Raw genomic sequence first — 14,259 nt, forward strand, 5'->3', positions numbered from 1 at the left:
TAGATTTCTAGGCTAAGCAATACCATCTGATTGAATTTTCCACTTTTTATTACATAATAAGCCTGAAAGTTTCCATCATATAGAAAGCAGACAAAGGAAAGCACCTCTTTATCCATGAAGTATCCTTTCACAGCTCATGAATTTTTTTCCTCCGAGAGACAGACATTTGGCAAGTGTGCCAACTCCACTGACTTCCATAAAGCTATGTTGACTTATGCTCCTGGACACCCTCTGGGTGTCTAATGTGGATGGAGCCTGTTTTTACCTGCGTGACTGTGAGAGTCATACACCCACTGCCAGCAATTTGGGGTTTGGGGTAAGAAATCCACTATAGATACAACTGCACATGTAAAGCCAACTTTGAAATCACCCTTTGGTACATCATATAGGAAAGGCTGTTGACTCTTTCTTTCTGGATGCATCTGACTTCTCCTTAAGACACACATCCCTCTTTTTTTTTTACAGGTTTTGTCATTTAGCTCCCTAAATTCATTCATTTCCAACACCTCTATACCTGCCTCTGATGATTACTCTCCACAGCCAATGTCAGAGGCTGTCCAGTATTAATCTTCCCTGCTGTAACTAGACCTGATTTTTACTTTGGCATTCTGTAGTGAAATATAAGCAAAACTTACATTTTTTGAAGCACAGAAAGGGAACCCTATTGTGAACTTATCATTAAAATGTTAAAAAGTTCTTCTGCTCCAAGAAAACTAAAAACTGCTGATTTACATATTAATGGACCTTTTATGCTCAGGAAAATAACAAATGCAATCTTTGGCCAGATGCAGAGAATTAATTACAGCAATAGAAAGGATCCTGTGAAATATACAGAGCAAGCTCTGAATATTCTGAAAGAATATTTTTACTTGGAGTTTCATTATATGTTATAATACTACAGGAAGAGTGATTTTTTTTTCTGTTTGATGCAGGGTTTTAGGGTAACAGAGACTAGGTACATATTAGTATGTGCTATCCACTCAAGACACTGTACCAAAGCAGATACAAAACAGATTAAATAGATACAAAGTAGGCTACTAAGCCTGAAAAGCTGAGCTCTATATTCATCTGAAAAGTTGGAAATCTGTACAAGAGTTCACTACTGGCAAATAAACAGCCCAGTTCAAGGAGAATCAACATACTCCAGAAGGTAAATAACTTATTGAATCTGTTGTGGCTGCAGAACAAATAGGGGAGATACCTGCCTTCGAGCTACTGCTTGCCAGGAGCGTAGATAAAGCAATGTCAGAGACAGAGAGCTGCTGCTGGAAAGACATGAAGCAGAAGTGATCATTTAAACTGCATCAAGTTACCAGGACCAGAGATTTCATCTAAGTACTCTGCAGCAAATCGAGAGTCCTGAAAACTGGGGATTAGTCAGTGTTCCTTTATCCAGAATATTACAAACCAGGTGGCATTTCCGCATGTTCAGTTAGATTTGATGAATAGGTAATTAAAGTGAGAGACATGAAACATCTATTTATCTCTTCATCTATATTCTTAAACTGTTGCTTCATCACTGTATTATTTAACAAGAACATCCTCTGCTAGACAAACCTGTGCGACTCTGTGAATGTATACCCACACTTCCCGGATTATTAGAATTCTTTGAGCTAATAGAGAAACAAAGGCAGGACAATCTTTTATGATTTATTTGTGCTTTTCAGAAGCACTTAATAAAACCACTGACAGGACGCTACTGGTGAGCATAGGTAGTTATACTGTACACTCACACATACTCACGTGTAGCTCCATCAGCAGCTGGCAGCTGGTCAAGATGCACAATGCAAAATGTTGATGAAGACTTTTCAACATTGTCTGGACCTATACAGTCCAATGAGAAATATCAATTTCCTGTGCAGCACCCATAAATACTATTGCAGTGTATTGGCTTTACTGAGTTTTGAAAAAGGCCCTACATCACTGATTTATATATATATTTAAGTCCCAGGCATACACATGCAGAGTGTGAATCATCTCTTCTTCAGTGAGCCACTTTGCTGCTGCACATCATCCTCTGGACCATCGGATTCCCAGCCACCTACGGAACCTTTGTTAGATCCTATTAACTATTTCCTTGTTGAAAATAGCTTGTATCTACCAACACTTTTATTTTTGATACTGTTTAAATAATTTGTCGCTATCTGTTTTGAGCATAGCTGAGCGGTCTGATCTTATGGCTGAGAACAAAGTATTTCTTAGCCTCATCCCCTGTATGGTACAAACCATTCAGGCTTCACTGGGCTGATGAAGCTGACAGTGTGCATATAAGGAATCTGCCCCTGGAAGTGCTAGCACCGTTTTGCTTCCTGGGTCTTGAAACATAGGAAATCACTGCGGCATCAATTTAGTCAGGCATGCAAGAAATTAGCAAAGGCAAGCATGTGCTTGCATGCATTGCATAACTAGGGCCTTAAAATTTCTTCTGTCTATAAAACCAGAATCATATACCTTCCCAGTTGCACAGAAAATGCAGATAACCCTTTACGTAATATGTGGACAATGATTTAAATGCACAAAAAAAATGTGGAAGTGCTAATTTCTAGTAGCCTTACCCTCTCCTTCCCATATGGTCTAGACAGCCATGTTTCCCAGCACAGACTCCTCTCATTTGGGTGCTTGTAGCGTTTCTGAAGTCTGGCTGTTATTTGGTAGAAAACACTATGTATGTGTTGACATTTCAAGTGCAAGTACCGTAATTCTTATTACAGTGTTCCAAATGCCACTAGCGCTGTTTTTCTGCACTCTCTAAACCTTCCAGCCTCCCTCTGCTCAGTCATTATCCTTTTTTTTTTGCCTTTCTCTGTCCTTACCCACTCATAATTATTCCTTCTATCTATATCATATATCCTACCCTTCACACCCGGCTTTTATTTTTATGTATGGATTTCAGTAAAGTCTAAGGCATCCTCTAATAGTTCTGTTAGAAGATACTTTGCAGAAATAAATTGTTCTGTGCAACTAATCTGGTCACCCGATTTGTCACAAAAGAAAAGTGCAGAGTAATCTAAGAATACTTGGTTTTCCTGAATAAATAGCTGCACTGGGAATTTGGGGAACCTAAGATTCATGACTTAACAACAGAGAGACAATATATATTTTAAATCTTAATAATTACAGTAGATATGAAAATAAATATTCAAATGCATAAATAAACTCTGGGGGGCGAAAGGGGGAGGATGTTAACTAAAAAGGGACAGGGAATTCATCTTTTATTCAACAAAAACTCCACTATATTGAATGTTGAATTCTGTTTTCAGTTGTTATTAAGATTGATTGATTTATGCTTCATTATATTTCTTGTGGCTAGCAATTGCAATATTGCCACTGCTATACATGCTCTGGAAAAAATAAATTCTGAAGGGAGGGTGTCAAGAGGAGTCAGTCTCTTTTCAGTTATGCCCAGCAACAGGACGAGAGGCAATGGGCACGAACTGAAGCACAGAAGGTTCCACCTCAATATGAGGGGACACTTCTTTACTCTGAGGGTGACTCACTGACACAGGTTGCCCAGAGAGGTTGTAGAGTCTCCTTCTCTGGAAATTTTCACAACCTGTCTGAATGCCATCCTGCACAACATGCTCTAGGTAATCCTGCTCGGCAGGGGGGATGGACCAGATCATCTTCAGAGGTCCCTTCCAACTTTGGCCATTCTGTGATTCTGTGAAATAGCAATTTGACTTCCTTCATCGATTTGCATATTTCCTGTTTTTGCAATTAGCTTGAAAAATAAAACAACTCTGTACTTGTAAAATTTAATTATTACCCATTATAAAAGGTAAGAGCTTTTCATACTTTGAATATTACATGGAATGATATGAATATTTGAAAGAGATTGTTTTTTCTATCCTTCCCTCAGGTCATCTCACCTTTCCTCACTTAATTAAAGATCAATTAATAATTTTGTACAGAATTGAAAGAGAAAAAGAAAATTAAACATTCTAGAGTAGCACAAAAATAGCATTTTTGCTGTTCTGGAATCACATTCTTGAATAATTTTTATTCCAACTGAAGTTTTCATTATTAATCCTGCTACTAATTTGATCTTTCTATTTTAATAAAGTGGTGTGATATTTCTCATGCAGTTTTTAAAAAAGCTTTATTTGTCATCATTTCTTCTTTAACGGTAGTATTAGGTTAATTAAATAAATTTAAAAAATTAAAATTAATTAAATTAATAAAAATTAATAAAATTAAAAAAATAAATTAAAGCATTGCATTGTTTCAACATGTAGATACCACTATTTTATTCTGCTGATGCCAACTGATAATTTTTTACATAACCAACTGCATACAGTCACAGGCAAACAATGTAAAATGAAAGCTGAATAATAAATACAGGGAAATATTATTTAAAATATGATGCAAAGATTAAAAAGCCTAGATGTGAGAGTTTTATGTTACAATGTTGGAAAGATTTCTACAGCACTGACATTAAAGAAGAATCAATTCTTATTAACTCAATTAGAAAAGGAAAAGACCACACCAATAACCATTACTAATCTAGCTACTGTGCAAAAGATTATTTTTTGTTGTCTGCTGCTTTGGAAGTTGAAGTTAAATAACTAGGCAATTCCCACAGCAGTACTAGAAACCACATATCATATAAATAACGTAGGAAAATATGTTAGCATCAAACCTCATTAAAAACACATTTTCAACTCTTCTCATGAACATGAGTTTTCTGCAGTTATTCTTTCTGTCTGTCCAGCTCCCACAGTAGCTCAAGTGAGTAACACTGGCCTGGGCAGCAGATGGCTGGTGGGGTGCTGGCTGTGCCCAGCTCTGCATCCATGGTCTCCTACCAACTGGAGGATGTCTGGCAGCTTGCACTGCCTGTGGTAGCCCTTAACATAAGCTACTGTAAGGGAAATAGTACAGTAACCTGGATGAAACCTGGATTCATAAACTTCCCTACTGACAGGAAAACATACTTTAAAAAATCCCAAAATGTATTTTATAGGGAGGGGTGGATTTGCAGCCATTAATTAGGGAAATAAATACACTGTGAGTAAAGTGTATTTGAGTATGTTCTCATCTTTGTTAAATCTTGATGTTTAGCAACATTCATTCTACCAATGACATAACAGATTGTGTAATCTGGAAACACTTTTTAAATAATGGAAAATAATTTCAGCGTACATAGCCATCATGTCTCTATTATGTGAGTGTATGTGCAAATGTGCATGCATGAGGAGTTGGTGGACTGTTCCAGAAATGCCAAGGAGAAAGAATGCCGAAACCCAGATTTTGACAGGCAGTTTGCAGGGTGTTATTCATCTCTATATGAAACTCTGAGCAACTGAGCAAACATCTCCAGGAACACTGACAGCTGATTCCAGATAAACATAACTGATATTGACATGTCTGATACTTAAAAGATCTATCGAACATAACATGAACCTTTCCATTGACTTCAACAAATTTTGAATTTTACCCTCACTCCTAACTCATGAGTGTAATAAAACAACTTGAACATCTATCTCCAAAGTCTTGTATCCCTACGCTATTTGGTTTAATAAGAAATACTACCTCTAACTTCAAACCTTTACTTCACTTCAAAAGCTTTTAAGAGTGTTTTGTCTCTCCATGTGAAATGGTATTGGTCTGAAATGATGTGCTGGTACTGTAAGGCCAGCTGAGTCATGGGTTTACAAACAGAGCACCACAAAGGAATGCTCAGTTTCTCTGGAAGGATAATTTGTTACTGGCAGCGCTCAAAGAAAGATTAGCACGTAAGTAGCTCTTGACAGTGGAGTGTTTCCAAACTGTGGGATGTCAAACACATTTTTGGGTGGCACACAAACCAGGTAATGGGTGCGGTGAGCCCAAACACCAGGGAGAGGAAGTGGCTGCTGCTCTGCCCAGAGACAGATCAGTGTTTTTTGTTGCCTATGTTAACCAACACTTCATCACCCTGTACACATCCCTCGGCAATTTGAGTCTCTTAATCCACAAACTTCATTTCCTGATAATTACTTTGATAATCACTGTATTTTCCTGCTTGAAGAGACATGCACAAAAATAGATTCGGGAAATGGAGGCAAACACTGGTAGAGAGAAGGCACGTACTAACACAGCACCATGGACATGTGAAAACCTGGGCTCCAGGAGATCTTCAAGCCCCGACACAGAGACATTGCATTACACTATTATGGACAGGGTATGTAAGCCCCTGCATGCACCAACAGGCTCCATAACATCTTCCACTCCACCCAGTGTCAGGCTGCTGGTGCGCAAGGCCAGCTGCAGTATGGTGCTGCCACACGATCTACCTGCACCCTTGCCCACCTCCAATGCCACCCTTGCCCTCGGGGCTGCTGTCCCATCTGGGCTTGGTGGTGGCTGAGCAGTGTCCAGCCACAGAAGCATCCCTGTCCCAGGCCAGCTCACCTCTCTGGGCTGAGGGCTGGTGTGCAGGAAGGGCATCACACCACCTTGGCAGCCCCATAGCCATCCTTCACCACTGCACTCAGCAGGAAATTTTCTGTGGGGTTACACGTAGGTGCAAGTGCCCAGGTTCTGGCAGTGGAGTGCTGCAGAGCTACTGTATAAGGGGAGGCCAGGGCTGCACCATGTTCTCACTGGCTCTAAGGCCCTCTCTGCATGGCACTAAGATGGTGGTGCCTCAGGGACAGCCTGGGGAAGGGAGGACAAACACCACACAGCAAGGAACACTGAGGGAAATCGTGAGAAATGGCCCTGCAGACACCCAGGGCAGAGGAGGAGGGGGGCAGGCAGTGCCCCAGGCACCCAAGCAGAGATGTCCCTGCAGCCTGTGGAGAGCTGATGCTCGAGTATATAACCATCAGACAGGCTGTGGAGAACTCATTCCATAGGGGGTGAACATGCCATGAAGGAAGCTGTGGCCTGTGAAGAACCCATATTGAAGCAGGAAATGAGTGTAAGGAGGCAGGGTGAGTCTTGCAGCCAGACAATATCAGCCTGGCACACAATTGCCTTCATGCAAGGGAATGAGAGTGTTGTTCCTTTATAGCCCTGCAAAGCCCTGCTGTCGTGTGTCCTCTATCCTGGGGCTGCAGGCAGGAGCTTAACACCAGCATTGGCCTTCCTCACATCTCCACTTGCATGGCTGCAGCAGCCACCAGGGTTGGTGCAGTAAGAACTTGTGGCTGGCATGTTGGATGTGTCAATGGGCAACATGCTGGGCCTTGAGAGACCAGGACTCAGGCTAACCTGTGAAACTTGGCCTCACAAAAAGTACTTAGTTAACAACATACTTTTCTTCAACACGTGGAGTTTACATTGCCAATTTTTACTAAATTCAGGATGAATGTGACAGTATGCGAGGAAATGTTTGTTGGGGTCTAGAGATTATTTTCTATCTCCCAGCACCATCTGGCATTACAGTGGAAACTCTGAATGAATAAACATTGCTTATCATTCTGTCAGTCACTCATCCATCGGATAGAAGCTGAAACACTAATGTACTAGCATCATCATCTTTGTCATTTGGCAATCAGGGACTACTTCACGGTAATGAGACAAAGACCACAGATTAAGGTCCATAGCAGAAATGGGCAACAGAGATTTAGCAAGTTTAATGCATTATTCAGTTTGACAGAACAGAACTTGATGGGTTTGTGGTTTCTATTTTTTAAGTGTCTTTTTTTTTTTTTTTTTTTTTTTTTCCACACAGGTGCTGGATTTGTCATTTAAATTGTGAGCTCTTCTTGCTGTTATTAGAAGAAGTGAGGTGTCAACAAAAAAGGGAATGCTGGAGAGAACTGCATGTTAAATTCATTGCTAGTAATGGACATACAGGTAGTGTTTGTTTATTATTGAGGCAACAGAAGTAGGATGATCAGTTCAAACATCTTGAGGCAATTCTGTCAGTTCCCTCCTCAGAGCACAGAGCTGCCTCCAGATTCTCCAGCTCTGCTTCCCTTGTCACAGCAGCAATCACTACAACTCAAGCGGTGAGCACTCCTGGATAACAGGCAGATCCAGAATTCTTGATTAAAATGACACTTCTTCTTAAAACTCATCTTACCAGCAAGATTTCTTCTGGTTTGTAGGACCTACATGAAGGAGGCATTTTGAAGAAAAATGTCACTTTGATACAAAATCTCTGCAGGAGTACACACGTGCCACTGTGCTTCCTATTTGAATTGGCTGGTAACAGCAAGTAAAAGCACAGTAAAGTTTACTTTTCTATAATGCCTCAAAACTTCACACTGTTCAGGTGATGATATATTCAAGTGAGGAGACTTTTAGAAGGGACAGGTAAATGACAGGATAAAAGAATAAAAAGCCTAATGGTAAAAGTAGTTCACTCTTTCATTTTTAAAGGACTGCAAGTGTAGCGATAAGATTCTCTAGCAGCCTTTTGTATTCTGCTTTTCTTTTGGTACAGACAGAAGAGTTCAATATAGTATTTTCCCTTTTCCCTTTAATTGTTTTTAAAATGATGTTGTTGTTTATATTATCCATGAGGACACACCAGTGTCCTTCCATTCTGATACCTGGAACTGAACAGACCCTCTGGTGCTGACTCTGTGGGTGCACGTGGCTTGTTAGCACTGATATCACAACCCTTTCCTTAGCCAGTTCTGTTCCTTGATGTTGCAAAAAAAAAAAAAATCTTTGTGCTTTTGAATATTTTTGGTTTGTCCTCATTGACAGCTGGAACATTTTCTGCAAGGGGCAACTGAACACAATAAGCACTGTCACAGATCTTTTCTGCTGTAAATGTCCTACATATCAGGGTATTTTTTGTTTTCTTTTTCTTTTTGTTACTTAACGTAGTCATAAAATGTCATATTAGTCTTACTTGGACTCTGAAACTCAAATTAGGTTACCAAAGCATTCAAGTCAGAGAACATTTCTGTACCAGAGAGAAAGTAAAGGAAGTGTTTGTTTGGTGGGTCAGCTCTGTCCCAGTTTTCAAAGATGATGTAGGACTCCCCTGGAAAGACTTCTTGTGCCTTTTTCAAAAGGACAGTTATAGTCAATCAGAAGGACACAATCAAGATCCCATTTCTGACTTTCTGAGTCTTGTTGATTTTCAGGGCAGTTGCAACATTTGTTAACATAAACTTGTTTAGTGATAATGTTTTGCCCACAGAGGTTTGTCTCTGCATATCAGGACTGATGACTGCATGCATTCATTTGTCTCAAAACCCATCCGATTCATCTTTCTGTTATAATGAAATGTTTTGCTAAGCCATCACTTTTTGTCATAAATATGTTCCCTTGGCTGCATCTTAGTGGGGGATTATTTGCTCCACAATCTTTTCATTGCAGAGATGAATATACATTTTGGGACCAGCTTTTGAAATATTGACTTGCTTCAGGAAACTTCTTATAGGCAAGTCTTGGAAGTCGGCACTAAATCAGTTTTGTGTATTTTATTTCCCAAGGAATCAGACCCACTTTGTTTATTATCTACTAAAACCTAACACATAATGTAAAAACAAGACTGAATCAGAAAAGGACATTGTAAAAATACTGAAGCTGTCTTTTCCTGCAATAGGGAAATACATTCATCCCCTTTAATAAAAAAATAAATAAAAAATAAAGAAGAGAAGAGAAGAGAAGAGAAGAGAAGAGAAGAGAAGAGAAGAGAAGAGAAGAGAAGAGAAGAGAAGAGAAAAAGAGAAAAGAAAAGAAAAGAAAAGAAAAGAAAAGAAAAGAAAAGAAAAGAAAAGAAAAGAAAAGAAAAGAAAAGAAAAGAAAAGAAAAGAAAAGAAAAGAAAAGAAAAGAAAAGAAAAGAAACAATGATACAATATTTAAAAAAAAAAAAAGCAACCTGAAGGCTTCAGATATTTTTCAAATACATAGCCAAATATCAGCTATTCAGTCCTATTTCCAAAGCTATTTTATCCTGCAGTTACAAAATATTAAAGTATATGATAACATCAGGATATTAAACTAAATATTTAACCACAATATTTAATCAACTGTTATTAACAAATATGGCAGGCCTGAAGTTTCTTACAGTTGTGCCTAGAGAAATGTGAACATCATAACACCAAAGCGAAGTTTACCACCTCCACTCCTCAATAGAAGCAGAGCACATGAAAACCTGACAGAATGTTTTACTAATCACTAGCCCATCCACATCAAATGACACCCACATGTTAGTCCTTTTCTTCTGAGATAAAAGTCCTGTTAATAGCCCTGCCCTCATGCCCTGCTTCCTCTTGGTCCTCCAGCATGTAGCGTGTAACCACTGCTCTGTTTCCACAGCCCTAGTGCACTAAGCAGTGTGAAGAAGTGGCTGTTTCCCTAAATGTCTTCACTGCAGTACACGTGTTTCTGAGAATCTTGTCTCTCATCCGTATCACACAGGAAGGAGGCATTCAGACATTTAAATAAGCACCAACAGTTGTCATAGACACATGGGGGTACCTGAGATCAGGTCTGTCTGGGTATAATCCAGAAGGGGCAGAAGCTTTTCTGGAGTGGCAGCCAGAGGCTAGAAAGCGCCACATTGGACCACAGAGACCTGTGCAAGATCCTCCATCACTCCTGTCAAGCCCAGCTCTTGCCAAGCGATACCTTCAGATAACTCATGAAGAGCAGAAGTTTATTTCTGATGCTCACCCACCGTTTCCTTTGTTTGTTTTGTTTTGTTTTGTTAAAGAACTTAGAACTTCCTTTTCATTCTGACACCTCCAAACTGCAGCTTCCAGCTAGCCAGTTCTGCGCATCACAAGCTTTGAATAGGGGAAAAGGAAGAAGAAAAAAACTCTGCCTACTTTAACAGATGCAAATGCACCCATACAGTTTATTTAAACAAATACATTCCTCACATACAGAGGTAAAATATTTTGTAATCATTTTATGGGTTTCTCCCACACTGGCATCCCCTACAAAGGAGTTTCTGTTCTGTTCAAAGGCAGAAAGTTAACCACTGTGTTACATCTCTTGCAAATTAGCTTCTCATGAGAAATTTGTTCCTTTATCGAATTCAGAGATTTTAGTGCCACAGGCTCTTAAACATATGTGGGTGAGTGTAAAGCGCTAAATCACATCACTGGAAATTGCCATTTGTGTCAATAAAATCCCACACATCCAAACAGCAGTCCAGCCTAGCTGTACAGTTGGAATCAAGGTCAGATTCCAAACATACGCAAGTATATTATTGTCTGAGATCAGAGATTTTGTCTGAGCTCATCTTTAGGTTAACTGGCAACAGAAAAAGGTGGAGTAATTTGCAGACATCAGGTGTTAATATTAGACATAAAAAGCTCAGGTTTTCTTTGAAATGAATGCCAAATGCTCAAATAGAGCAGTTTCATCTTTAAATTCTTTGAAAATAACGCTACTACTGTAAATGGCACACCCAGTTCAAAATTGATTTCTAGATCATCCCACTGATAGTGGAAGCATTCAGGATCCTTTAATTAATGTTGTAGAAAACTGCACTTTATTACATCTTAAGCACTTGTATCTACATAAAGTGGCATTATATTGCATACATCGTAATTTAAATCCATTGCCTACATATAAGTGTGTATCAAATTTGCATTACAAATGTCTTCATCCTCTGCTGGGTTAATCACAAATGTCAGATCTAAATCAATCCAAAATCCAAAATTCTGGCTCACAAACCAAACATTTATTAAACAAAATATGTATTATAGGACAAAAATACAATAAAATAACAGGTGAAATTCTTCAGAGTAGTATAAACTGTAACCAAACTCAGAAGCACAATTCCATTGAAATGAGCAGTCTGGCCCAAAGAGAGCTGCTATGACACATCTGTGGCACTGTGTGTACCACAAATATGGTAGCATCAGCAGCTATAAGGCAACATCAAAATATATACTTTAGTACCAGAAAATCTATTTACAAATGTTCTCTTACAGGCTTATCTGGAATTAATAAGTGATGATTTGACAGTTCAAGTGATGAGCAGGATACTTTAAGCCTGTTTCTGGTGGAAAATTCTCACTAAAAGATGGTTTGCCCTAAGTGTAATGAACATTAGCTAATATATATCATGAATATCCCTGTTTGATGGCACTGTTTCATTTAGGTTCATCTGAAGTCAAGTTAACAAAAGGCTTATTTAATTAAATGAAGCTTTCTATGTTCTTCAAATTGAACAGTCGAATGAACATATAGAGGCATTGCTCTGCATAACTTGAAAAGTCATTAAACCTGGTTTTCAGATTACCAGTCAAAGACATAGAAAAGGATCAAGCTGTCCACCTGTGTCATTAAATTATCAATGAAATGGTACCATCTATAACTACTGTGTGAAGAACAAGAAAAATTGTTTTTAAATGGAACTTCTTTGGTCACTTATCAATATTGTGATACACATGCATTCAAAAGCAGGTCCCAAGTTTTCAGCTGTGAAAAAAAAAAAATAATAATAATAGCTGCAAATACTGTTGGATTCTGCACATTGGACGGACAAGCATCAGACTGCTTGGCTCATGCTTTAAAGTGAGTCTTGCAAACACAAAGCAGTCAGAACAACATTGGGGCTTAGCTTTTGTGAGGATAATGGAAGATGAAGACAGGAACTCTTGATCCCCCAACGGGCAAGTGGGGATTGCACATTTACATTTGCCTGGCTTGTTTAATTATACTTGACATTACCACAGTGCTTTAAAGTGCATAAAGACAGGTAGTCTGTCCTGAATTTTATAGAAGAGGAGATGCTATCTATAGAACAGGAGAAACCATTAAAGATGGAAGGTACTAGGCAACGGGAAGCTAATACATTCATGACAAAGGCTGGTGAAGTGAATAAAAAATTTATTATTCCACGAGATGGATTCTGTGCCCTGCATAAGAGGTACGAAGTATACATCAACTCTGCAAGCATCTGTGAAACACATAGTCAATCACAAAGATCTCTAACAGGGGAGCATGAACATTTGTGTGCTGATATTGAAAATAAGATCACTGGGGGCTTCTCCAGTCATTCAGCAACTGCTTCCACCATGCTGCCAATCCATGCTTCTCATCACTGTCCTGGGACAGTCCTGACAAAAACTTTACCTTAGAATAAATGCACTGCTCCCTTTGCATGTCACAGGCTTAGGGGAGGGCAAAGGTACTATTGCACAATAGATGCCCGCCTTCCAGCCCAGCCATACTCTCTTAGTCTTCTGTGAGAGGCTCCTAGCTGCTGCTGTTCCCATGCCAGTTTTCATTCCTATAAAATAGTGAGATTTTTCTTCAGGCTGAGGTCTAACATAATGCCCGTGTAATAACATTTCCTGTAGTCATGTTAGAGATCAGATATGTATGTTAATAGTAAATAGCAAACTAAAAATTTGTTCCTCCGTTACAGACTCACAGTTTAGTTAGGTACTGATTCAATCAGTACATATCAATGTGCTAAGCAGAAAGGTCACAGGTAGCAGCTACACATACGCCTGCATGCTTACGGATGGCCCTCCTGCAGAGCCAGGTTTGTGCAATCTGTTGGGAGAAAGTGATGGATACCTGGATTTTGGGGATTTACCAGCCCAGCACCAGAAGCTACAGTACATTGCTCCTGCAGCAACGAGGAGTGCAGCACTCGCCCAGCCCACATAGAGAGCAGCTCCCAGTTCTCGTTTCAGTGGTGTAGGGACTTTTGGATTATAGAAGTCACGAATGATACTGCCACCAGTCCAGGACACAGGGATCAGAACGAGGATGCCCGTCAGGAGAAAGGCAATTCCAGCTACCAGGATGAAGATACTGATGCTCTGGGGATTCTCCTTGGTCCTGTGAGTGTACTTCACACCGACAATGGCCAACAAAAAGGCAATGATTGACAGGAGCACCGCAATGCACATGAGGGCTCTGAATGTCTCTAAGGATGGGGGCAGAGCTAGGATAGATTTGTAGAATTTGCACTGCAGCCTGATGCCCATCTGGCTGACGCAGTTCATCCACAGTCCTTCCCAGATAGTCTCAAACACCACGATGTTACTCTCAATGTGGGCAGAAACTCTCCATTGTGGCATAATTGTAGCTGCCAAAGTCCCGACCATGCCCACACCTCCGAATATTAGCCCGGTGATTTGTAATGCACAGCAAGCCATGCTCCTTCTGAAAAAAAAAAAAGGTACCTCAAGCAAAGTGGCCTAGCAAGTCTTCCAAAATCACTCTTTCGTAGAATTATGAAGCCTGAGAGACAATACTTTCTCTGGTAGTTTCCTCATACAGCAAGTTAAGTTTTTTTAAGAGCAGCTCTCCCCAGTCGGAGGTTCACACAGGTGGAAATCCATTTCTGACTAGCTAGAGGGAGCTGCTATTTATTTGCTTTGAAATCCCCT

General features: G+C 39.7%; 1 protein-coding gene across 1 annotated transcript; it reads right to left on the reverse strand.

The window, feature by feature from the left end:
* Nucleotides 1-13,356: 13,356 nt before the first annotated feature.
* On the reverse strand, nucleotides 13,357-14,025 carry LOC309876504 (claudin-17-like; the record flags this gene model as incomplete). The annotated part of the gene is made up of 1 exon (XM_082756872.1): nucleotides 13,357-14,025. One exon carries the CDS (start codon nucleotides 14,023-14,025, stop codon nucleotides 13,357-13,359), a length of 669 nt encoding a protein of 222 aa, XP_082612998.1.
* Between the last annotated feature and the right edge of the window lie 234 nt (nucleotides 14,026-14,259).

The sequence above is a fragment of the Aythya marila genome (genome assembly GCF_965140915.1).
Source record: "Aythya marila genome assembly, chromosome: 1".
Classification (NCBI taxonomy): domain Eukaryota; kingdom Metazoa; phylum Chordata; class Aves; order Anseriformes; family Anatidae; genus Aythya; species Aythya marila.